Source organism: Carlito syrichta, unplaced genomic scaffold (assembly GCF_000164805.1).
Source record: "Carlito syrichta isolate Samal-C Ts95f unplaced genomic scaffold, Tarsius_syrichta-2.0.1 Scaffold309463, whole genome shotgun sequence".
Classification (NCBI taxonomy): domain Eukaryota; kingdom Metazoa; phylum Chordata; class Mammalia; order Primates; family Tarsiidae; genus Carlito; species Carlito syrichta.
The window spans coordinates 634,733-662,076 of record NW_007253559.1 but is presented as its reverse complement, the minus strand read 5'-3'; the positions used below and the strand labels follow the sequence as shown (position 1 = coordinate 662,076).

At 36.8% G+C, this 27,344-nt stretch overlaps 1 protein-coding gene across 15 annotated transcripts in view; it reads left to right on the top strand.

The window, feature by feature from the left end:
* Nucleotides 1–27,344, top strand: part of NRXN1 (neurexin 1) — a 701,758-nt gene that overhangs the window by 104,629 nt on the left and 569,785 nt on the right. For all 15 annotated transcript variants that reach the window (XM_021717193.1, XM_021717192.1, XM_021717189.1 and 12 more), the window contains 3 exons: nt 11,618–11,740; nt 19,758–20,139; nt 21,603–21,793. In XM_021717193.1, coding sequence (XP_021572868.1) covers nt 11,618–11,740; nt 19,758–20,139; nt 21,603–21,793 — 696 coding nt within the window. The remainder of the gene's footprint in view (nt 1–11,617; nt 11,741–19,757; nt 20,140–21,602; nt 21,794–27,344) is intronic.

Genomic DNA, 27,344 nt, shown 5'->3' with positions numbered 1-27,344 from the left:
GTGGGTAATAGAATAAGTTGACTATGATTTAGGAAAATGGCAGAAACATCCCTGGAGGGTGTTTCCAATAGTTCTTCAAGGTCAGATTCTCTTGCAAACAAGATCCATGCTTTCTTGGATTAACTGCTCGTTAATCCTTGAATTCCCCCAATTCCTTAGCCAATTATTTCTTTGCACTTGAAGTTATTCACTGCTGGCATTTAGTCATTTGCTTTCTAGGCTATAATTGTCACTGAGTTTATTTTCAATGTAATGGATTTTTTAAAAAGTCCAAATAATTATCCAGACCACTGAATTACTCAAGTTCTCCAGCTGTAGAACTTTCTAGATTCCATGCTGCTAAGTATGAAAACAAAGGGACATGCTGCTAAGTATTATAACAAAGGGACAGAGTTTTCTATTGACATTTCTTAGTAAATAAAAGCATTAAAAGTTGATGGAGTTATTTTTGATTATCTACTTGACTTACTTTAATATCAAGAGATATTTCATCTACCATAAAAAAACTCACAAAATTTAAACTAATAAGCTTATTCAAAAAACATATAACAAACGGCTATTATGTTCAAGGCACTGAGCATATAGGATATTTTCTATGAAATTTTAAACCCACTGATAACAGTTGCTATTATTATTGCTGTAATTGAGAGCAACCATACACCAGATGTTTCAAGTGATTAAAATGTATTAAATCCATTTATATGGTAAAGTGTTTTTATTATTAACTTATTTTACAGATGAGAATACTGAGGCACAAAGAAAGTAAATAGTTTGCTCAAGATCACATAGCCAGTACCTTTGTGGTACTAGGATAAAATCCTGGACAGTCTCTGAGTCCAGAAATGAATACAATGTAATTAATCAGCATATGACTATTTAATGTCTTCAGTGGATATTTTTAAAGTTTATAATATTCCCTTTTTTCTATTATTAGTATTCATTTTTGAAAAGTAATCATCTCCAAACTTAATGTCTGACTTTATATTATTTGCTCAAAGTACATTTTAATACGGTATGGGCATTTCTTACATTTTTAGTATAAAGAAATGCATCTATGTTAGGACTCTATAAATATCTATTTTCTTGTAAAGAAAAGGCAACAACTCTTTATAAAGACCCTCTGAATAGTTCTCAAGGATATGTCCTTGGCTGAATTGAGGTAAGCTTGTGGAGGATTAGAGGAGAAGAAGTGGGAGGAGTTCCACAGTTTAGATTCTTGATTCCTGGGGTGATTGGTCTATCACCAAACCCAGTTCGTGACTGGCACCCAGCCTGGCCAGCAAGACAGGCCTGAGGCAGCTTCTGTGAAACCCCTGAGGCCATATCATTATGTACAGACACTATGGGAAAGGTGACTCAACTATGCTTCTTACGTGGATAAATACAGGATTTTGCCTCCGGCCTTGTCTGCACATTCCCGAATATAGAGCTTACTAAAGGAAACTTCAAAATAAAAAAAGCACGAAACTTACACACCTAATCAGGACTGGCCTCAACAGCATCCAACTTGTGCAGTCACCCAGGGCCCTGTGCTGAGAAGGGTTATTACTCTGCTGTCACCATCTTGAGATTCTCAGGGGCTTGTTATGCCTCTAGTAATGTTCAGAGGTGGCAGAAGAAGAATCTGGAAGTGCTATTTAATGTCTAATTTTAATTTATAATTAAATGTTCTATCTGATTCATGTGAAAAATAAAAATAAACAGATTTTGCTCCCAGCCCAATTCCTAGAAATTGAGAAAGATAAAATAGAAACACTTAATGAGGAATTAATCTCCTTTGAATTTTATTTTAAAATAGTTATTTTAAACAAGAAAGTAATGTCAAAGTCAAATACCAGGCTGAGACTGTCATAATTACAACCTGAGAAACATATCCTCCTGTCATTTACAGGTAGGAAGCTCTGCTGCCAGGAACTATGACTCAGGCATCAACCAGTGGTAGCTTTTACTTTGGTTTCCTGGGCTTTTCTCTTGTCTCATCATTGTCATAATGACAAGACTTGTTTTCAGCTTCCCACAGGGTCCTGCCTCCCACCAGAGGCTATTGCTCTTAAAGTCAAATGCCAAATAAAACTGTTAGCTGGAAAAGTTGATTGATAGAGATAGAAATCTAATTTTACACACACACACACACACACACACACACACACACACACACAGACACACACACACCATACATCCCAAGCACTTAATCAAGGCTTCTATTCTAAATTTGAAGAAAAGGAAATGAAGCTAGTATATGCTAGATTTTAGAATTAGAGGGACCTTGCAGTTGATTTATATAATTTAAAGCCTTTTAAAAATTGCTTCTAATTTTTGTTGTCATGTCTCTGTGATTATCACTGTATGCTCAGCTGCCAGCACAGTGCCAAGCATGCAGTATGTACTCATTAAGAATCTGGTGAATAAACTACTGAATCATAAAAACAACTTTTTGTTGTTTCGTCATAAGAAAACTAAGACCAAGAGCAGTAAAGGAGTCAGATTAATTACCACAATTAAAGTAATGTTAGAGTTCATGGCAATATTAAATCTAAAACTCAGGTTTCCTGACTCTCAAACTCTTGAGTATGTTTTCATTATTATTTATTTACTACTCAATGTAAAAGTTTTTGAAAAGGGAGATTTTTAAGTTATCTCTGTCTGTCTATATTTTACAGTGGCTTGAAAACTATAGCCTACGAGTTAGCCTCCTGTATTAATGAAATATTATTCAAACATATTTACATACATTCTATAGCTGCTTTTACATTATAATACCAAAGTTGAATATTTGCTTGCAAAGCTGGATATATTTGCTATATACCCTTTTACAGATAATGTTTTGACCCTGATCTATTAGAGTATAAGCTTCTTGGACTCTAAGTTGAGGTATTCCTCATACTGAGATTAGTGTTTTACACGAAATAAATTTTAGGCTGCATTAATAGCATATGAGGGGAACACACAAAAAAACTGGAATTATTTTGTAGTGTATGGGTCCCTCCCCTTGTAGTAGAGCCTTCCCCCACTAGTTAAATGTTCTAGGAACTCATCAGCATCAGTGTACCAACTAGTGTGTGAGAGGCTGCGTTTGGCTTCAGTTAATTTCTTTATTTCTTTTGGAGATTCTTTCAATGCATTTGCTCATTTCATAATGGGTAATTTACATGAACAACCTACCAACATGGTGCTGAGTGCTCAGCAGTTTTTGACCCAAAACAGCATGATCCTTGTGCCCCACCTTCTCTACTCACCAGTTCTTGCCCTGAGTGGCTTTTTTTACCCTTGGATGAAAAAAGCCCTCAAAGGGAAAGGCTTTGCAAATATGGAAGAGGTAAAACAAAAAACGACAGAAGCACTAAAAGCCATCAAAAATTGATGAACTAAGAACTCTTTTTACAGTAGAAAAAAGTCTCGATAGGTGCATTGCATCAAACAGAGACTATTTTGAAGGTGACTGAAGTTTGAACATGTAAGAATAAATACATTTTTTATAAATAAATTCTGAGGTGTTTTTGGGTCCCCACTCGTATAGGTGCCATGCAACCCAGAATGACTAAGTTGTTAAATGGGATAAACAATGGATACAATACGGACCATTCAGTTTTAACATTTCATAATTCTAAAATGCTGTAATACTATAACTTCTTTCCCTAATTCAATTACTGGGTGCTGTAGGAATTTTAATGGTCTGAAAAAAATTGAACAATCATGTATAAACATAGAACCCATTTATATGTGCAAGGTGATGCTAGCCTTAAAAAAAATTCCAACCTGCCTATCATCTTTGCAGCATGTTAGCTGATGGATTTGCAGAAACAGTCATCAAAATCCTCATGCTCAATAAGTGGTTTAATTGAGCAAGCAGATTAACCACTGAAATAACTAGATAAGAGTTATATAGAAATTACTTACATCTGATGTTTAAGGCAAAGACAGCGAAGTCCAGAACAGGTTTGAAGTACACTAAAAGACAGGGTACTTGATAGAGAAGGTTCATTTCTGTGGTTAGCATCTTTACACCAAAAAAGAAAAAGAAAAAAGAAAGAAAGAAAAGAAAAACACACATACCACTAGAGGGAGACAGCTACCTAAAGGGTATATAGAGAAGTAATCAGTTTCAGCTTGTAGCACACATGTCTAAGTGTTTTAAAAATCTGAATATAACTGATATGGATTTTTTTTCAAGTTTCTATACAGCCACATCCATCTTTCAGTTCCAGAGGCAGCTTTTCACTTAGTCTCCTAGAAATCTTTGCTTGTATTACTTCAAATTTCCCTTAGCTTTGTTTTATTCTTCTCTGTTGTTCTTCACTACATTTTCCCCTGCATTCACAAGCCAACATATATATTCATAGGATATTTGCACACAAGGCTTTCTACCAGAAAGGATCTACAGTTAGTATCTTGTGCATCTTATTTTAACCCAATAAGATTGAGCAGGTCTTTACTGATTTATTTCAGATTCCCTTACCAATGCATTTTACATTCATTTTTATATTTGTGGTGAATGTTTTGGGAACTGAATAATCAAAAGCAAATACTGTGAAATCTCAAGGTAACATGGGAACCGTTCCAAAGAATTGGACTTTGGATAGCCTAATTTCAAAAGATTATACTGTTGTAATATGCCTATTCAAAAAAAAGTGTGTTTTCAATATACATTTTTATACATAGTATTATAATACCTAGGACTATCACTCATTTTGGGGGGGGGTTGCAGAACTCGTATATTTTTCTTTACCTTAATTTCCCATAAAAAGCAGAGAAAGTAAATCAGTATTCATTGAGATCACACAAAGTGCCAGGCACCTGTGGGATAATAATATATACCTTATTTCACAGTTTTTATAACAAACCTGTGAAGTAAGGCATATATCATTATCCCACATTTGCAGATGGTGGAAGGGAAACTTAAAGAAGCTAACTAACCTTTCCCAAGGCTAAGTAACCAGAACATGCAAAACTTCCTTTTGAATCTAAATTGATATGACTCTCACCCAAACTCGAGCTTTTTAAAGTAGACATGCTGATCTCTCTTGAAATATGTGGCAATCTGCATTTGAACTAAATATGAAGAGGTATGCCTAAAAACACCTGTTTCATCACTGCTTCTAAAACTGTGTATGGCAATGAAGTTGTCTGTAGTTTGCACTGATTCTGCTAGACAAGCCAGAAGATCTGTTTAAATTGTATTTAGAACAGTATTACTGTAGATTTATAAACAGAAAGAAATAAGAAAAAGTACAGTATGTGAGATCAAAGAATGTTCACCTTCTCTGATTTTGGCAAGACAACCAGGTGATTCATGTTAGGCAGGTTCCAAATAAGTTAGTACAGCAGATATTGGTCTCGCCTAGTCAGTAATAAGGAGGACTAAGGCAAATACTAACCTCTCTCATGGAGCTATCTAGAAAGCAAAAGAGCTGGGCTCATTATCCATACATCCCTCGAAAGCTATAATTTTATTTATTAATTATCTTAACTTATTAATTTATTATACAATACTTTCCAATAGAATTTAAAGCGACTAACGAGAATAATTAAAAATAATTAATTGGAGAGGAAAGCCAATGTGCAATTTTTAAAAATGGAAAGAAAAAAATCAAGTTGCTGATACAGCACAATCCTAAATCTTGGATCCCTGATGGATAGAAAATAAGGAAAAGGCAACCTGTTGCATAACTCATATGAAATATGAGGAACAGCCCTACCATATCTTCAGGAGAGGTTCTCTGAATTTGGGCTTTGTAATTGAGGGACTGTTAGGTTGCAGAGGGATGCTGATAGTGTAAAACTAATGGGCCTTGATATGCATAATACATGATGTTCTGGAGAAATACCTTTTAATTCATAAGCTACAAAATCCTTTCTGTATACTAAATGTAATTTTAAAAGCAAATGGTTATTTGCCAATGATTTTTAAAAGTCTTTCCTAAAATTTTCTGGTAAAAAAATTCATTCTTTTTCTCAAGGAAGAAATGACCTCCCTTGTTGAGAGACTTTCAAACAGTCTGTAGAGTCCAAGGGTTCCAGCTTGCTTCTTTATCAGCTGGGCAACTCCTCCTCTCTATGGTTTTTATATTCTTTAGGTAAGATTGCTTGTGAAAAAAATAATCTTTCTGATTTAAAAATAATAATAAGAACCACTGCTCCCGTTTAGTTCCTAGATGTTCACATTGCACAGTCATACTTGTTCTGAGTAAGGGAAGCTTAGAGAAATACTGGGTCAGAGTCTCTCACACTGTCCTTGATTATTTGCATGGGGGAGAATTATTTACCATATCAAAAAGAAAATATTCCTTAAAGATCACTCCATTATTTCACCATATAAGTTTCTGCTCTGTCACTTGGTGTTCTAAGTGAACTTGTCCATATAGCAGAGGGGCACCGACGTACACAGAGTGGAATATTTTCTGCTCCTGTGTGATCATTTATTGATTATTTGGCACTATATTCTGTGAGGAATGTCAAGATGACAAAAACACAGTTCTCACAGTTGAAATTTGGCTATGTAAAATAATAAACATATTTTCTTACACCTATCAATATTGTGAATTCATTTGAATTTAGTAATTATAGGATATAACAGCCTCTTTGAGGCTCTGTCTACCCTCTTCCTACCCATACCAAAACAAAAATGTTGAAATTAATAATGATAAGCATTAAAATCTCATTCATTTACAGAATTTCACTATAATATTGTACTCTTTGATGTAGCCACAAGGTGGTTCTGGTCCTTCCAAGAATGACAGAATTTTAGAGTTGACTATAAAAGAGTACTTTTTATATGCTTTTATCCAGCAGCATCATTTTATAGATAAAAATAGGAACAGGAAAAATCATTGTCTTGCTAAGTTAACTAACGGCAGACTAGGGATAAAATCCAGTCTTCTCCACTAATTCCTCCCATAGTGAACAACTAACTACAAGCGATCCTATTATATTTCTTTTGTTTTGAGGCTAATACTTAAAAAGACCTAAGATTTACATTGATGTGAAAAGAAAGATTAAAAAGTAATTAGCAAATATAGTTACTAATATGGCCCCCCAAAAGCTACCATCTTTTAAATAGAAAGTGTATTTCTTCTCTTTCTCTCTCTCTCTCTCTCTCTCTCTCATACACACACACACACACACACACACACACACACACACACACACACACACACACACACACCTCCCTCTGTCTGTACCATGTCTCAAGTTGGGGTTAATTCCAGCCTTCTTAGGAGTTAATCTTAGAGACACCTTGATTTAATGGAAGGATAGGTTGTAAAAGAACATCAATTTGAACTGAATTAAGGAAAATTGAAATGTTTATTGTTTCTACCTTCATCTGTCATCAATACATTTTAGTATAGAGTCACCAGCAAAACCAGTGAATATCACCTGACAAGGAAACAGTTATAACATAGCTTAGGTTAAACTGTCACTGTAGCTAAATTGTATTTATTCTTGCTTGGTTTCACCTTTGGTGCAGAGCAAGTAGCCATAAATGACCAGATCAGACTCAGGTTTTGGTGTCTCTTGAGAGTTCACTCTGGAGCAGCATAATATAATGGGCAGAATACTTTTTTAAAAAGTGTTCTAGACTGACAGAGAACTAGATTCCTCAATTAAATAGTTATGACCATGGGGATGTAATTTAATTTCTTTGGACCTCGCATTCTTTGTTTATAGATGACTCGGTGAACTTCTACAGCTCTCATGTCCCTTCTAGTTTTAAATTTTTTAAAAAATAGCATTAGTCTATAGGGCTGAATTCTGACCCAGTCTGGTAATATATTAGCTGTGAGCATTCAGCTCATTGCACCTCTTTTGTATGCCCTGCAGATCATTTTCTGTGGAATGGATGTTTTAATGGAGATGGAAGCTCTCAAAATTTCAGTCTTTACTCTACTTACTGCCTCTGAGACTCAATAATTCACTCAGCCTTTCTAAATCTGCTTTCCTAAGTATGAAATGAAAAAATAAAACCTCAATGACTTAAATAATAGTTTACAGTAAAAAAAATCAAGTGTAAAGTTACATATAAATCATAACTCCCCACAAAACATATGGAATTATGTCTTTAAAATAGAAATAATGTTATGAACTCCTAAAAATCTTTAAAATATGCTGTCTTAGTCTGCATGGGCTGTTATGACAAAATATCATAGAGTAAGTGGTTTAAATAACAGGGACTTTTTTCTGGTCTCAATCTTCACAGTTTCTTAAAGACTGGGAATTCTGAGGCTAAGATGTCAGCAGATGTATTTTATGATGAGGGCCTCTCTGTATATTCTTACATGGCAACGAGGAAACTGGTGTTTGTTCCTCTTCCTATAGGGGTGCCCATCATGGGGCTCCACCCTCATCTGAACCTAATTACCTCTCAAAGGCCCTATCTCCTAATACCATCACATTGGAGGTTAGAAATTCAACATATGAATTTTGGGAGTCACTCACATTTATGCTAGGAGAAAGATGTTAGCACAATTGAGACATGTTTTGATATCGCCACGAGAAAAGGAAATCCCCAAAGGAATTCAGGTCAATTCAGGAAACAGCTTGCAGTGACTACAATTTTACCATTAAAATTTTGGCAAGAGGACAAATGCTCTCACTCAAAATGTCAACAGTTAAACCATCTTTTTCTTAACACTTTCACATATCTCAAATTTCTGTGAGAATGTGAAATGTAAAGGAAGTATAGAAATCAGCTAGACTATCTCCTCACTTTATAATGGGGATATTGAGACTACCAGAAGTTAAATGTTTTAGCAAATTGATGATTATGAATAGAGACAGGTCCTAAATGGATGACCCTTCTATATTACGTTTTTAACAGTAGCCATTTCAGCATTCCTAGGCAGAGGCTGCATTTTTTAGAGATTTTCTTCCACCAGGATTTATGTAGAGGATATGTAGGATATTTTTAGCAATGTGATCATTCCGTAGGGCCAGCTGGAAGTCATCACAAAGAACATCTTTTCCACCTCCTTTGAGTAGATATGGGGAAGCTGAGAAGTTAAGTTACTAGCCAGAGGGTCTCAGAGTTAGCAGGCTGAATAATATAGGGAAAAACATGCAGGCTTTGAATAGGTCAGGCCTCGGATGGAACTGGTCTCTACCACTTTTTTGCTGTGTGACCTTGGTACAAGTAAGTTTAGCTTTCTAGAACTTCAGGTCCACATCTGCAAATTCATAATAATGTAAAGATGAAGCAAGATAGCTAAGTGCTTGGGACATAATAAGCACTCACCATCCCCAAACTTCTTTTTTAGTAGCAAATCGAGGACTAGCTACAACAATTCTTAGCTCACAGTCTAGTGCACTTTCTATTACACTTCATGTTGCATGGGTAATGTTGTTTTGAACTGAAACTATTAAGTGCATTTTTAAAAACCTTGTCTTCCAAAATCAATCTGTTCACATTTTTAATAATGCAAGAAAGGAGCTGGAAGTTGGCCCACAGAGATTTTCATGAACCAAAGGGTTATTTTTAATTGGATTTTGTGCCTGTTGTTATGGAAATAGTTGTTACATAGATTAAGCATTATGACTTTACTGCAAGACCAAGCCCAGGATGGGGTATAATGATGATATCACCCTTATGCTTCTTTTCCTTGACAAAATACATTTAAAAAATGAAAAGAATAGGAGTGAAGCTGCTTCAAAAGCACATATTTCTAAGAAAAAAAGATCTCCCCTATAAAAATAGCTCTACAATGATATATTCTATTTTCAAAGATCAAAACCAAGGATGACCCTTGCTGCCAGTAGGATGCCAAGATGCTGCAGAGTTATTAAACACTTCATTCTTCACTATTGAATCTAGAAAGAGTTTCTTTGATCCTGGAACTTACTTTCAACATTTGGTCACAAAGTATTTTTGCAGTTGCTGAACTATAGGCTTTCTCTAGTTATTTGTTGATCAATCTCTCAAAATGGTTATATCTATAATAGTTTTTAATTCATATATCTGGATTTGTAATTTAACATTTCTATAGAAATAATAAGAGATTATCTCTAATCTTAGTGATGGTTAGTATTGTTTAAATAACTGGGGGAATTAATCCTATACAATTTAGCTTCTGTCACTGTCTCATTTTAAGCCTGAGACTCATCAACCAAAGATCAAGAATTTGAACCATCAGTAACACCATAAGAGAGAAGTCAAGGGGCTGGTTAGGTAGCCTGTGGTTCTAAACACAAACAATGATCTCATGTGAATGGACTACTGAAGTTTCTTCTTTGTGGTTTCCTTATTTATTTTTTGCTTTTTCCTCTTTCCTTTCCCCTTTTCTCTGGTCTATATCTTTGCCTTCCCATACAATCTCCTGTAATCCTTGGGCATCAACTGGTTTTGCTGGTAGAATTTGGTTAAAAAAATTGTAAACGCCATTCCTGATCCTCAGTCAGTTGAAAGTCACAGAACTCAATGATGCCATGCCCTTCATTATTTAATGCACCAGAATGTTATAGTATTTAAAAAGGAAAAAATCTATCACCAAATAATGTATCTTTAACACTATTTTTTCTCTATGAATCATTATGTCAGATTGCTAGAAATAATTATTCTTAATAGACATTTCCAGTTATGTTAAAACCATTTTTCCTTGTTTTGTTTTTATGTTGAAGGGGGTATGGACTTTGTCAGTTCAGAAATTTCTACCAAACATCTTTCTGATACTATATATCTGTTCTAAGTCTACTTAAATTCCAGTTGAATAGGTTTATAGTAACTTTAACTAGAAACTACCAAAGAGTCTCCAATTGGTTCTGCTTCTTGCTCTCTTTCTTTTGGCCATTGGGTGGGAAGACCTGCCCTGTTATTTGACATCATTCCCATCTTCCCATTCTATAGTTGGCCCTTTATTGAGTGTGTCTTCTATTTTTTTGGCCCACTTACTATGAGTTAAAACTGCAGAGGTGACTGCACCATACACAAAGAGATTTGCAAGATGTAAGTCAATTTGTTATAAGGAGGTTTTTAGACTTATTCTTAGACAGAACGTTTCATAAATTTGGGAGGCTAATGAACCTAAGAACACGGTGAACACTGAAGGTATGTGATGTAAGAGCTGAAAAGCAGCCATCACACAATATCAACAGCAGCCTCCTCACCAGAGCGTATAACCAACCAGTTAGACTGGCTGAACTAACTGGAAATGCTTGGCTAATGGCCTGTGGTCAGTTGTCTTCTGGATGTCAGAGACTACATTACTGCTAGACACTTGGTTAGTAAGAAAGAAATAACCCAAAAATCAGAGAAATCCTTAAAAAAAGTGTGCGTGTAAATTTAGGAGTCTTCCCAGTACTATATTGACTGTGCCTATTTATGACAACAGGTTAATTCACTTGTCTTAGATCAATGCATAAGGCGAAAGATTTTTAAATGGTCACACTTGAATGTTGTAAACTTGTCATTTTCCTTGCTTGCTATGACTCTAATGGGCTTGAAAATTGGTCCAGCCAGTCTCTCTTCTTGCTCTCCTTTCTCTCCCTCCTTCCTCTCATTTCTTTCTCTCTTTTCTCTCTCCTCTCTCCCTTGCTCCCCCTTTCTTTGTCTCTTTCTCTCACTCTCTGTGAGGTTCATTTGCTTGACTGATTCTGAGTGTCCATAATGACTGTTTGGCATATTCTACAGGCAAAGGTCCCGAGACCCTTTTTGCTGGCTATAACCTCAATGATAACGAATGGCACACGGTGCGTGTGGTTCGGCGAGGAAAAAGTTTAAAGTTAACAGTGGATGACCAACAAGCCATGACAGGTAAAAACCTTTGTCTCCATTGGCTTTTCTTATGCTAAAGCTTTAGACTTTGTCATTTCTTGCAGGTGGCTTTTCGAACCAAAGCTGGTGCACAACCTAAAGCTTATACACACAGTTCATTTTTTACTTTAATTTTTCTAATAACAAGTTCATTTAATAAGCAGCCAGTTGCATTTTTCCTCCCAAATGACACTGGAAAGGAATTTTTTTTATATCCTATTATTTGTTCTTTAATAATTCAAGAAGAAATTATAATACATTTTAATTTTGTGATCTGATAAATATCTTAGTGTCTCATCAAATATTGAAGTCATTGTGTGAATGTCAGTTTTTGTTTAGTTTCTTTGTTTCTTATATATTTTAGCTGTGAACAGCAGCAAGTTCTACTTTTTCGCTTCCAGATAAATGGATAGATATACTGGTGTTCTGTCAGGGGAACTACTTTTTAATTTTAAGCTATAATAGATTATTTTTGCCCATTTAGCTCAGTGGGTTAAAGTCTAATATGAAGAATGTCAAGCTCAGTCCCCAATCTGTAGATTTCTAACTGAGGTGAGCTTATGAAGGTTCACCCTAGAGACACAGAACAGCCAAATGAGAGATGAATCTTTGAGTTTTTATCTTCTCTGAAAAGAATTCCAGGCACATGACCCATCTGGGATATTGACTCTTTTTCTTTTTTTAGAGAATACCTCCTAGTAAATTAATTATCCTAGTAAAAATCACAAGATGGTTCTTGTGCAGTGGAGAGGTATCTGTTCATTCAACCAGGAGGTTCCCTTGCTCAGAGAATAGTCAACTCTCTCAATGTGGAGATGTCCTGTATGAGGGGGGATCCCCTAAAAAGGAATTTATTTATAAAAAATTATGTATTTATTCTTGCATGTTTAAGCTTCAGTCACCTCCAAAGTACTCTCTGTTTAATACAATATAACTTGAAGATGTAACTATTAAGATGCTTTTCCCACTGCTCAAAACAGTTTTTGAACTCATCACTTCTGCTGTTTTTTGTTTCATCTCTTCCACATCAGCAAAATGTTTCCCTTTGAGGACTTTTCTCATCTGGGGAAACCAAAAAAAAGTCACTCAGAATAAGATTCCATCGGGGGGTCCCACACTCGTATAGAACTTTACATTTTGAAAGAATCATTCTCTAATTAAAGACAGGAAGGCAGATTTTTTAGAGGGCTTTGGCAGGAGAGTGCCAGCTGAAGTTCAATCAGTTTTGTTCAGAGACATTTCTTTGAAGAGGAATGAACTGTTTTTGTAGATTAACATTCATTGTTTGGAAAACTGAGTTTTATCCAAAGGTACAGAAATGAACAGTAGGGTCTAAGGTCATGTGTAAGAGTTGGGAAGAAACAGCTGTGAAGGGCAAGAACATGCCAAAACCATAAGCAGACCATTCTTCAGTCTCTGGGTGTTTCTCAAATATTCTACTCAGTCTTATAAAGTACATATAGGGCAAATGTATTTACATTTTAAAGATGAGGAAACAAGGATTCAAAGAGAATAAGTGACTTGTGCTTCATTAAAATGCCATTGTTGCCAGGACTGAGGAGACATTCTAGGCTTTTTGTTTGTTTGTTTAGTTTATTTGATTGGTTGGTTTTTGACCTATGTATAGACAACGGCTTTATATTCGTCAATTTCCTAATAAGTGTATGGCTTTATGATAAATGCTTTCCCAGATGTAACTTTATATTATGAAGATAATACATACAAATATAAAACTTAGATGATTACTGATAATTTAGGGCAGTATTTAAACTACTGATGGTTAACGTAAGTAATTTATGGTCTTGGAATTTAGAAGAGAGATGGAGTAACTTGGTTTCAAGGATACCTTAAAGCAATGGACAGTATTTGGTCTAGGCATTAAGGAAAGGATAATGCAGGTGATGAACGTGTGTGGAAGAGAATTCCACACAAAACAGAATGGTGCAGATGGGGCTAGACTAATTTTTGTCTAGTTAAACTGGAGTTCTCTAGGCATCAGACTTCCTGGTGTCTTAATAAAAGATATTACACACACACAAAAGTGAAAATTTCAAACTTACAAAAACTTTCAAAAATAAAAATAATACAGAGAACACTGGCATACCTTTCCTATTGTGATCATTTTTATCTTATTTGCTTTGGCATTTGCATTTTCTCTCTTCTATCTCACTCTCACTTCTCCCTCACTTTCTCACTTATTTATTTTTTTTCTTAACCAGTTGAGGTAAGCCACATAAACAATGTCCCTGTATCCCTAAATACTTCACCATGTATTTTCTGAAACTGGGACAATCCTATACCTAACAAAGTCAGTTACTAACTTTTGTAAAATTTGCATTAATACAATATGCTTTTCCATTCCATTCTAATTTTGTCAGTTGACCCAATTTGTCTAGATGCTGTAAACATTTTCCCATTCTGGCACAGTATGCAGTCTAAGGTCAGCTATTTTATTTGGTTGTCATGGCTCTTTAGCCTCCTTTAATCAAAAACATTTCCATAAACTTTCTTTGTCTTTCCTGACATTGACATTGTTGAAGTATATAATCCTTCTCTTACCTTGTGTCAATGTAAAGTCACTCACTCTGTGCTTGTTTGATGTTTCCTCATAACTAAGTTTAAGTTTTACAGTATTGGATGAAATACTGCACTGTTGATGTTTGTGACTTCTTTATAATATCTCATCTGCAAGCATATGCTCTCCTTGTCCTTGACTGGTGATTTAATTCGACTACTTGGTCAATATGTTGTCCAGTTTTTTCACCGTATAATGACTATGTTTTCTCTCTTGCAACTAGTAAACTGTCTGTGAAGAGACATTAAGACCATGCAATATTCAGTACCTCATCAATATTTTACCCTAGACTTACCATCTATTAAAGATTTTTGCCTGATTAAGTTTTTATTACAATAGTTACAAAATAATTCTTTTAAAACTTCATCCCTTCCACATTTGCAGGCAACAAAGCATTCTACTGGAAGCAAGAGCCCTCACTTCTTTCCCTCTCCCTTCTTTCCCCTTCTTTTGTTTTCTTTCTTTTCCTTTTCTCTTTCTCCCTCCCTTCTTCCCTTCCATGTTTCATTCTTTCTTCTTTTCTTTCTTCCTTCCTTTCTTTCTGTCTTATCGTTGTGGACCCATATGTTGCTATGTTTTTACAATAACTTATACATTACTCTAATTATTTTGGTGACCATTTTTCCCCAGTTTTTGCTCATGTGATTTCCATCAAGATGGTCCTATATTCTTGTGACATGCCTCCAACCCTGATTTATTATTTAGTACTTTCTTATTTTCTGGCATAACAGGATGTTCCAGGTGCAATTTTTATCTAATGTACTTCACCCTTGAAATTACCAATTTAACTCCAATTTAGTGAGAAGTTATACTGCCCAAGATTTGGGTAGTAGGTGTGCTCAAGCTACTGGGTTATCTTTGCAACCTGACCCTTTCAGAAGACAAAGTTAGGAAATATATTCAAATATATACATATACACCTACATATGAATGTAAATATATCTATGTACACAGATATATATATACTACATATGTGCATAATTGTATTTATACACATATTTTAGAAAACATGTGTTACCTGTACATAGACCCCTTATGTTTCTAATCCTGAGTTGGACCCTACATCTTTAAATTAAAAAAAAAACAAAACAGGAGTTCATGTTGGCATCTTCATACCTATAATATTGTTTCTTGATTTTCCCCATTCTGTACTACCATGTCTTTTCTTCCAAGATGAGAATCCTGGCTCCCAGTATTGTCATTTATTCATCTACTCAAACCTATATTGCATCTAAAATAGTTTCAGAATTATTTTGCCCATACCACTACAATCAATAAACCACCTAAAATAAATTCAGAATTAATTTGTGACTAGTCTTCCCATTCCTCTGTGCATAAGCCTTAACATACTCAAATGCTGAGTTTATAAATAACTTAGATAAATCGTTTCTTCCTTCCTACCTTCCTTCTTTCCTGCCTTCCCTCTTGCTATCCTCTTTCCTTCCATTTTGTCAGATATCATGAAAGCCAATAATTCATAAGAATAAGTCAGACTTGATTGACATAAGATGGAAAATGTTTCCAAAAATAGCAATGGATTCGCCATCGAGGCTTACATTTAGAATGAAATTTTTTTCGAACATCCTGGTGACCACATGAATCCACCCATGAATCATAGAAGCAATGGGAGTTTCTTTTCTTTTCTTTTTTTGATTTATTGTTGAGATGAGGTCTCACCGAGTTGCCCAGCCTGGACTCGAACTCATGGGCCTAGGCAATCCTCTCACCTCAGCCTCCCAGAGTGCTGGGATTATAGTAGTGAGCCACTGTGCCTGGCAGCAATTGGAGTTTCTTACTAAATTTTACAGCACATGGATTGTGCCTCTTCATGCAGTGTTCTACATTTTCCTACATCTTTCAACTGTGGTAATTCTGTTTTCAAGTATCCCTTAAATACAGGGCAGTGCATACCCAGGCTGTTCTCGGGAATGCTTGCCCCTCCCCTAGAGTGATGAGATAGCCCATGGGGGGAGATTTCCTAGATCACAAATGAGAAAGGGTGGTACATACTATGTGGATCCCTGAGTGGGGAGTCATTGGGTTTCAACTTATCACTTACTGTATCTAAAAAAATTAGAATGGTATGTTTTATATGTGTGGGCATGCCCTTTATTGAACAATAGTCACCATATATCCAGATACTCAAGCCTGAAATCTAGGCATCACCATTCCCCTTCTCTCCATCCTTCTACTCATTATTAGTAAATCTTGCAAATTGTAGTAAATTTGCACAATTACCTCATTTTGTCCATTTCTTTTTCATTTCTGCTACAACTGCTCTAGTTCAAACCATCTCTAACCTATTTGTCCCCATGAAGGGATTAAACGCGCACGCGCACGCACACACACACACCACATTGAGTCATGGTTTGTGCCTATGTAAAGCCCTTCTTATTTCCTAATATTGTCTAATCAAGAGGCACTGTGAGAAAGCTGACATCTGGCTCTTCTTCCAATGTCATGTGAACCACCAGCCTTACTTGCTCAGGCTCTCCAGTCATGCTCTCTAGCGCCTTCTCACCCAAGAGCCTCTGTTCATCTGACTCCCCTTCTTGGAATCCACCTCTTGATTTCCCTTCTACAATTCTTAGCATGACTTTTTGTTTGTAATTCTTCAACTCTAGCTTAAATATCAAAGCAGGCTGCTGCTCCCATTCTACATTTACCAACACAAAACTCCATTCATGAAATTGATAGCATTTCTTTGAATTTTGTTATACATTTAATTACATCCACACCTTTTTTGGTCTGCCATCCTTGACAGACTGTGAGTTTTGTGAAAACAGGGGCCTTGTCTGCTCCTCTCAACACAGTGTCTCCATTACCTGGTGTAGCACCTGACACTTATACCACACACTCTGTAACTTTAAGTGAACTCATAAGTGAATGTAAGGTTTGGAATTATTCTGTTACACACCAGAAATTTAACCCAATTCCTAAAAAGGTTTTTATCTTGCCATCTGTTTTGGTAAAAATATTTGACTTAGATATTGAGATTTCTAGACAAATCCACTACCCAAGAAACATGTGGTGGTTGTCATGTTGGAGATTATTTTGTTTTGTTATACCCCAGACACCTAGATCAGGTGCATTTTGCTAATTCTAAATTCTCCTTTCTACTAAAGCTCTAGAATGATGGTGTATTTTAAAATATTAAAACATTAAAACTATATCTTCTTCAAAATTATTTATTTTTTCTTATTTAATAAACATACATATACAATCATAGAAGTGGATACATTTCTGATAAGGATTAAACAATGGAGTAAATTCCAAGGGAAAAATAATTTTTTGAAAGGCAGCACTCAGGTAATGTGGTCATAGTGGATAATGGCTTTGAACTGCTAATTCTCCCCTATGAACAAGTATATCTTCCATTACTGTCTGCGTGATTTATGTATGCTTATGAAAGAAAGAATGGTCTCTTGAACACAGATCATAATGCATTTTTCTTATAACTGGGCCATAGTTGGGTCAACGCTGTTTTACTACCTTTTTATTATTTATGCTCTGCATACATATTCTATTCCTTTGAGAAAATAAAACAGATATTAAGTGTACTTTTGTCATTGAACATCTTAGTCCTGCTAAAAAAAATGGTCTTCTCTTTTTTAGAGCTGGCAAGAGCTTGATAATTTGGGGTTAATATTTAATTTCAAGTATTAGAATTTTTTTTCTGGATTTTTTTTACTATCAATTTGTTCATCAAGGAGCCTTTAAGAAGAAACATGACAATTATAGGATGGGGTGGGGCTCATTGAGTTAAGTTTCAGATTTCATTATATCAAAAAACTTAAAAATTGCCACAAGGCAGTATCAAAGCCCAAGTGATTTTTAAGCTTTCCACAGGCCAAGGAGGATTGAAATGTCATTACCAGGATTTTAAAAACTAGTTAAGAGTGTTTAAAAATTAAATAGAGTTAAGTACAGTTCAGGGGAGTTTTGTCACAAATAAGTTTATTGTCATCAAAGTCAATTAACTGGGTATATGAACAGTTTTTCTTGCACAACAAAAAGCATACCTCCTAAATTTTATTTATACAAATTTTCTTAAAATGCCATCAATTATTTTACTGTCTTAACTAAAGAAATATAAATCTGTCAAACTAGTTGAAGAGGATCTTCATAGGTGGGTATTCAATCTTCATTATACCTGGGAAGAAGGTTCAATATACTTTCTCAGGGGCTTAATCTTGGATAAGTTCTAATTAATATTTTCATTAATATATGGATGATGGCGTAAGATAAACTCAATAAATTTTCCAATTATGGACAATTGGGCAAGGAAGGTAGCACCTGGAAGAACTTGGTTGCAATTTAAATGAATATTTGGTGTTGCAGAAGAGAGTGGATGACAATTTATTCAATTAGACAAGAGCAAAATGCTGGAAGTAACATTGATACTGACAAGAGTACCTTATATTTATGTTGTGATTTACCATTTATAAAACAAATTAAATTTACCATTTAGACCACAGCTTTTGTTTATTTATTTTACCTTCAACCTTGCAAGTAGGTACGATGATTACTTGGGAGATAAAGATGGAATCAGGTTGTCTTTTAATAACTTTGACAGAGAAATATGGTAGGATGGAGTGAAATGGGGGCTGAGTTGAATAGTCAATTGCTAAATAAAACTACAGCTAAACTTCACACCAGAATGTTTAAAGAAGAATATGCTTTGTGATAATGTGAACTCATTTTAATAGTATTATCAAAATTGGACATGCCTTGAATTAGTGTGGGTTGTGCTCAAGTTACTTATCCAAAACATAAGGACAGGAAAAATAGCATAGGTCCAGAGATGGACAGAATTTCTGATATGTTTAGGAGACCAGTGCAAACAAAGACTGTGGGCATTATTCATCACTGAAAAGGGAATGTGAAAATTATGTATTTAACTTCAAACACATTTGCATTGTTCATTACTGAAAAAAATTGGCAGAAATGATTCCCTATTTCTATTGGGTATGGAAAAAATATATAGTCACTTTTTTCCCTAGAAGAACATTTTTAAAGAAAAACATCACCTAAACATGAAGCTGGTATGTATCACTTTCTACTGGGATGATTTATAACAACCACTGCCCTTAATCATCCTTTTTTTTCTCTCTTTCCCTTCCTTCACTCTTCCCTCTTTTCCTCTTGTCATTTCCTCAATGCCTTTCTCTCTTTTTTTACTTTAAAAAAATTCTGTAATTTTTTTTAATGAGAATTATTTTTGTAAGACTAAAATTTAAACATAGACTAAAACCTGGACTGAGAATGTTAAGGTGACCAAGCCCTACTCTCTTACATTACTGAAGTGTTCTGACCATATGCAACCTAATATCAAGAAGGAGTTTGATTCTTTTTTTTTTAAATGTAGTGTTATGAAAATCTAAAAGTGCATTTCAGATACAGAAAATAATAATATATTAATATTATCTTCTTCTTGTTTAGGTCAAATGGCAGGGGATCATACAAGGCTGGAGTTCCATAACATAGAGACTGGCATCATCACGGAACGGCGGTATCTGTCTTCTGTCCCCTCCAACTTCATTGGACACCTGCAAAGCCTGACGTTTAATGGAATGGCATACATTGACCTGTGTAAAAATGGCGACATAGATTACTGTGAGCTCAATGCCAGATTTGGCTTCAGGAACATCATAGCAGACCCTGTCACCTTTAAGACCAAATCGAGCTATGTTGCCTTAGCTACATTGCAAGCCTACACTTCTATGCATCTTTTTTTCCAGTTCAAGACGACATCCCTAGATGGACTAATTCTGTATAACAGTGGAGATGGAAATGACTTCATTGTGGTTGAATTAGTTAAAGGGTAAGTACATGCCAGCTCAATGGCAAATAAATACAACCTCTTTTCCAAAAATTCACACTAATCAGAATATATTGGCTTGTAGGGTGGTAGGTGGGGTTAGACAAATAATAAATTTGTTTAAATCAGTTTTTAGGTATCTTAATATGGATTCAGTACAGTCTTTTGTACCTACATTTCCACATCTAAGGTACAAATAACATCAAGTTCTAATTTATGGTACACACTTAATGAATCTTACATTTTAAATATGTACTTCCTGACTATGTACTATGTAATTCCACAGAAGAAATTCTACAAGTCTGTAGACTAGTCTGTGCTAAATTAACTAGCTAATTAATCAGGCTAGTTAAATTTCACAAAATCCTATTTAACTCGAGTTTAATTCTATGTCAGTGTTTCTTGGAAAATTTAGAAAGAAAATTTTTAATAAAATCTCCTTAAAACTGCGAGGAAAATGTAAATGTAATGTATTTTAATGAATAAAAGCATTCGTTCATTCAGCAAATATTATTTCATATTTATAATGGGCTAGAGAGTATGCCAGGCACTGATACAAACATATATTCCTTGTCACCTGTGTGCACATCTCGGATTTCCAACAACCCCAAGTCTCACAAACACACACACACACACACACACACACACACACACACACCCCAACACACAGTCCTGTGGCTATAGATGAACACCTACATCTAACAGAAAGGCATTATGAAAAACTTCCTGCAGCAATTGTGAGCAAAAGATCAGGAGAGTCCTTGTGGTCATTAGAAAAAACCTGTGGGGCAGGAGGTGAGTTTATAAGCTGAGTCTTGAAGGATGAGTACGCTTTTCCATATACAAACAGGATTCCAGATGGAAGGGAAAACAGGTGCAAGAAGAGGGAGAACAGCCATTTCTGTGTAGTTAGCAAAGGATGGGCAGAGGCGGACACAAGGAAGGCAAAGGGAAAGATATTCCTTTCCAAAATCACCAAGTAAAACATAGACATTATTTTCAAAATAATTTTCACTAGTTCCTATAGTGAAGAGATTGGTTAAGCCTCCCTGCTATAGGCCGGGTGCTGTGGCTCATGCCTGTAATCCTAGCACTTTGGGAGGCCAAGGAGAGGATGACCCGAACTCAGGAGTTCGAGACCAGCTTGGACAACTTGATGAGACCTCATCTCTACAATAAATAATAATAATAATAAAATAACTGGGTATGGTAGCGCATGCCTGTAGTTCCAGCAACTTGGAAGGCTGGTGGAAGAATCGCCTGAGCTCAGCAGGTCTAAGCTCCTTGCTAAAAGAGATTAGTGTTTCTTACCTGCTTATTAGCTGAGCTTCCATGTAACTCACTCTCATGGCCTCTGGTAAGGATGGAACACCCTGGAAAAACAATCTCCATTTGTAATATCAAACTTGACTTCATTGAAAATTCAAAAGGTGACATCACCTGTTCCTCTTTCCTTTTTTTCCCAGGTACTTACATTATGTGTTTGATTTGGGAAATGGTGCTAACCTCATCAAAGGGAGCTCAAACAAACCTCTCAATGACAATCAGTGGCACAACGTGATGATATCAAGGGACACCAGCAATCTCCACACTGTAAAGATTGACACAAAAATCACGACTCAAATCACCGCTGGAGCCAGGAACTTAGACCTCAAGAGTAAGCACTCACTAATTCAGAGTAACCAGCTTCACACCATTCTCTCTCCTCTCACGAGGAAATTCCTTTGCTAAGGGGTGGTTTGCACCTTCTGCAAAGACTGACCGGAATTTCATTTGCAGAACATAATTAATAATACAACACACAAGTCTCTGCTTCCCCTTTAATGTGGAGGGAACATATGTATTTTTAATAGCAGCTCGAAAAATGCAACACCTTTGAAAGCATGCGTGATTAAAATTTTAAAAGTGAGAAATACATATTATTGGTTTTGATAGTATAAGGAAAAGTAGACATTTGCAAGTTTCTTTGGTCCTGACAGTTTTCAATTGAATTGGAGTCAAAGTAACCAGATATACATAGACCTTATTGGTTTTCTTTCCTTGATGAGGGTTCCTAGACACTGTCAGACCCTCTGACCAATGGGCTTCTGAGCCCAGCCTACTACCCTATATCTCCAACAGTGAATTCTACACCCCATCCCACCTCCCAGCACACCCACGGCAATGCTTCTTTCACCAGCTGCTAAGAAAGCCTTAACAGACGTTTCTCTTCCTTATTGATTCTTTATTTATCAAGTATATGAGACAATATGCTTAGGAAACCTGTCAATGGTAGGGAGAAATAACAGAAGTTTCTATTTGAATGGGCCTTGGTGATTTACTACAAATGTATTCATATAGCCCGTCTCATTTGACACTGCAGTAATCATTGAAGAAGGTATCGTCAGTATATTATTCTCAATGTAGGGAATGCGAGGTCTGAATGACTTGCTCCGGGATAAAACAGCTGCTAGGAGAGAGAGAGAGAGACATAAGCCCAGTTGTGACACACACACACCTACCATTGCTACTTTCGCTCTGATGTGATGCATTACACAGTCCTGCAGATATCATCTCAGGCATCGTTTTCTTTGGAAAGAGTTGCTCTTTTTATCAACAGGATCTTTTCCTTTGATTCAAGAGGTAAATACACTGGGGAGTTAGGGAACTGTAAGGAGCAAACTCAACAGAACTCTTCCTAGAGAAAAATGCTATTTCTAAATAAGGTGAAAGGAGAAAGAAAAGTGTTTCACTTTCTGTAATTGCAGAATATATTTTCAATTCTGGAACTTTATGTGTCCATCACACACAATGTGTGGTAATGGCTGTCTCCCTTCTTTCACAGTGGGTTCCTTGTTAACTTCAAAGCTATCCTGTTTGTGCCCACAAGTCTAATAACTTGGCTCCAAAACTAAAATGAAATTCAACGGAAATGCTTTTAACAGGCCAAGCCTCTTTCTCTTTCTTCTTTCTGTCTGAAGTGATTGGAGTGCCATTTTCTTCTGTTTTTCGTATACCACTGTTTTGCACAGCAGGCTCAAGTGGCCACTGTCAAGGGAAAGGGAGAAATTGTCAAATTCGGCGTACTGGCCTGGCCACCAACGCTAAAGGGAAACAGTGGCCTGTGTGTGTAGGCAAGATCTCAGTAACTATTAGTGAACTTCACTAGGGACTAGGGATGCAGTGCTCGAGGCTGACATGGCTAGAAAAGAAGCCGTCACAGTTTGCTGAGGTACGTGGCATACACAGATCTGCACGTAGAGACTTCGGGGAGCCCAGGTCAGGCAGCGGGTTGTGTCTCTTGGGATATTTAGGGCACTGTCTCCTGAGAAGTAGGAATTTGCATATTGTTCTTTAAAAAATACATGTGACAGTAATAGGACATTGTGGTCAAGGATTCATTCTGGTGGGGATACATACAAATCCAAGTAACACTTAGAGTTGATTTTTATTAAAAGAGCTTTAATAACATTAAATATATGAATTGAAAATAGCGTATTATATGATATTAACATATGAAGTACTGAACTCTGACTGAGTGCACCTGCGTTTAGAAAAAAACAATTTAAATTGGATGTGAATTTCTCAGATGAACAAGAAAATGCTATATACTAATGATTACCCTTTTAGTCTTATGAAGTTTCTAAATGTTTACAGATTTATCAAACCATGCCAAAAAGTGAGAGCAAGTTCTTAAAGTTAAACCAAGTCTGTGAGCTTGTATTTTGAGTGTGTGATCCAGTGACCACAATAACCAGAAGACATCTCTTGCCACGTGTATCCTCAGCTAAAGGGAGCTTGGGAGAGGGCCTGCTCATGGGGCATAACATCTCCTGTCTCCCTTCACTACCACTTTTGGTTTGTGTGGCTGTGGGCGTTGGCCAGATGATGAGACTTTACTGAGCACTGACTCTGGGAAGAGAACGACAGGGTTCCTGTCATGAAAAGCTCTCGGTCCCCAGGAGAGCACTGGCATCGAGGGAGCATTTCTGGGACACAGAAGGACAGGTTGCTGTCCAGGGCATTGAGCTTACCAGGGAGTCTTTTTAGGAAGTGATGCTTAAGAGGATGAGTAACAGCATCCTCCTTCCCAGTGGGACGCCTACTGGAATCAGGAATTTGGGAGTCTTATCCATCTAGGAGGACTTCTCCACTGTTCAGACTTGAACAGCAGTATTTGCATGCTGGTCATGTAGGGTTGAGCTGCAGGAAGCTGACCTCTTTAGGTCAATAGATTATACCCTTAAAGAATTTAAAGAAAATTATCAGCTTTATTCTTCATGATGCTCAATGTCATTGCGGTCATTTCAGGTTCTTCTCAAAGGGAGGTTAGCCAACTTACCTACACAAGAATCTTGTGGTAACGTTTGTGAAATGCAGATTTCTTGATCCCACCTGGACCAATTGAGGTAGTGATCATTTGAGAGGAATTTGCAGAGAACAGCAGGTGTCTGTTTTTAGAGCATTCATCAATCTACATGCCATGTATTACAAAGTCCTGAAATAATGCAAGATCTGTATTTAACTTACTTTTAAATCGTTGTATGAATCCTGGTGTTTGCTTTTGAATTAGATTTTTACTTTTTTGTTTTGTTTTGTTTTACCAGTCCTAGAATGAAGTCACATTATTGATCAATTTGGGATTACTGGGAATACTTTTTTCTCCTCACCATTACGCTACCTTACAAAAACACTAGAGGGCAGCATAAGGCCACAAAACATGCTGTATGGGCCTCAGGAAGAGGGGAAATCCCAACCTGCTACCTTTGCAAGGAGAAGTGGATTTCTTTGTTTCCAGACACGTACAATTCTGCAGTTAGCCTTTATAGTAATGCCTGCTTTTGTCTGTGGCTCCGTTTCAGTATATAGACAGGGCTTTTGGTGTAGAACTTTGAAACTAGAGATCCTGTGTTTCATTCTCCACCTTGACTCCGATAGAGGCGGTCAGAAATGGGCAGGAGTGTAATGATCTTTCTCTGAGAAGAGAAATTCCTTGCAGGTGACCTTGTTCAAATGATCTTTTGTGACACTGCTGGGTTGTCACCAGGTTGCATGTCTCTCCCTGCTGATACAGTTTTGCTTTCATCTTTATTTCCCAGCTGTTTGTGTTCTGTTCCCTCTGGTTATTATGTACAAGCAGCAACATGCGATTAAAGAAGCAGCATAAATTGGCTCTCTGGAATGCTTCCCTAGCCCAGCTCTGCATTCATCTGGGAACTTTCAAGTCCCGTCCCCTTTACAGAGATAAAGGGTTGGTGCCGTGACCCCTTATGTTCTTCTTCGTGTTCTTATATTTGGCACATTTGTACTTCATTATGTGTATATATACATGGAAGGGAGCTGATACTTCTTGAGTTCCTACTAAATGCTAAATAGATTTAGATGAGGTTATTGTATTTAATCCTTGCAATTACCCAGGGATTAAAATTAAGGTCAGTCTTGCTCATTCATTAATCTAGTTCAAGCACAGAGATAAGTGAGAAAAAAATGCTTTGAGCTCTCTCCTTCCATGAGTATCCTTTTTTAAGGCATTACCTAAGTTTATCCTTTAGCCAAGGTAAGGATAAATAATTTACCTAATGGGGGGAAAAATTAGATTTCTAGGTGCAGAGGATCGAGTGCCCTCAGGTGGTCATTTGGCAAAACTACACAAAAGTAAGTACAATAATTTATTTATGGGTCACATCTAGGTCAGCCCAGACAGCTCTTTGTCCTTTCTCCCTCCTCCGGTCTCCTTCTCAAGCCCCAACTTCCTTCAAGGGCTTGAAGCTCTGGCACTGTCTTCTGATCTTGTACCTTCTGTTCCTACCAGTCACCACCTCCGTATATTTCCATCTTAACCTTCCTCATATTCTTCCTTAAGTCTCACCCTGAAGGCAATTACCCACTGTTGTCTATCCTACTACCAAACCATAAAATGTCCCCTAATTGAAGGCAACTCAACTAGGGCTTTTGTTTCAAATATAGTCAATCTCTAAGCCAATAGTTGAAGACAAATAGTACCCGTGTTTTTTTCTCCTCCATCTTAGACTAGTCTCGGAGACTTGACTACCCACCCTCCCCAGTCCTGAACAAAACACCCACCCCTCCATATTCTACCCTTTTATGTTGCTGCTTGACAAATCTTTACTGTAAGAATTCCACAAACCAGATTCTATTCAGAGTTTTAATCTCTAAACACGTTTAAACTTGCCCAAGCTTTGTATTAATTCAAGCTCTATTCCATCTGCTAGTTCACTTGTCTTGCCCAGATAATTTGTGCACATGGAAAACATTAAAGAAGAGTCTAACTTTGAACTTAGCCTTAGAGCAGGATATGGCATTGAACATGGAAGGAAGGTCCTGTCGTCCTGTGGTTAGACTCTCTTTATTCGATTTTTATTTTATTTATTTTGGCTTATAAGGGGAAAAAATGTATTCATATTATTACAGTTGTTGGAGATGATTTTAGGATCTAGTAGGGAATAAGAGAGACAAGAAACCCTTTCAGCCGCCAAAAATGAGGCCACAGCGAGGATCAGAAAAGAGAAGGAGGAGCGTGTGAGCTGGAAGATTCTCTATACCTTCTCAGACAGGAGAAGAGTAATTTGCTCATTCTGAAGGGCCCTGAATGTCCGCCAGAAGGTGGAGAGGGAAAAATAAAAGGGTTTTAAGCAGGAGAGTAGAGTTTGCAGTGCTCTATAGAATTATTTATTTGGGTTAGATGCAGTGGGTGTGTTGAGGCTCAGGGAAAAGAGACTGCTTTGGAGGCAATTGCCACAGGACAGAGACAACAAGGCTCTGAGGATGCAAAAGTAAGACTTGATGATTTTGTTACTCCTTTTCTTTTTCTTTTTTTTTTTTGAGCTGGAGTCTCACTCTGTTGCCCAAGCTGGAGTGCATTGGCACACTCATGGCCACCCCAAGGTCGACCTGCTAGACTCAGGCGATCCTTCCGCTTCAGTCTTCCAAGTAGCCGGAACTACAGGCGTGCAAACCATGCCCGGCTAATTTTTTATTTTTATTATTTTTTTATTTTTTTGAGTTGGAGTCTCACTCTGCTGCCCAGACTGGAGTGCAGTGGCCACTCCCAGCCACCGCAGCCTCGACCTGCTGGGCCCTGGCGATCCTTCCGACTTAGCCTTCCAAGTAGCCGGAACTACAGGCATGCGCTACCACGCCCGGCTAATTTTTTGATTTATTGTAGAGATGAGGTCTTGCTGCCCAGGTGGGTCTCGAACCCACGGGCG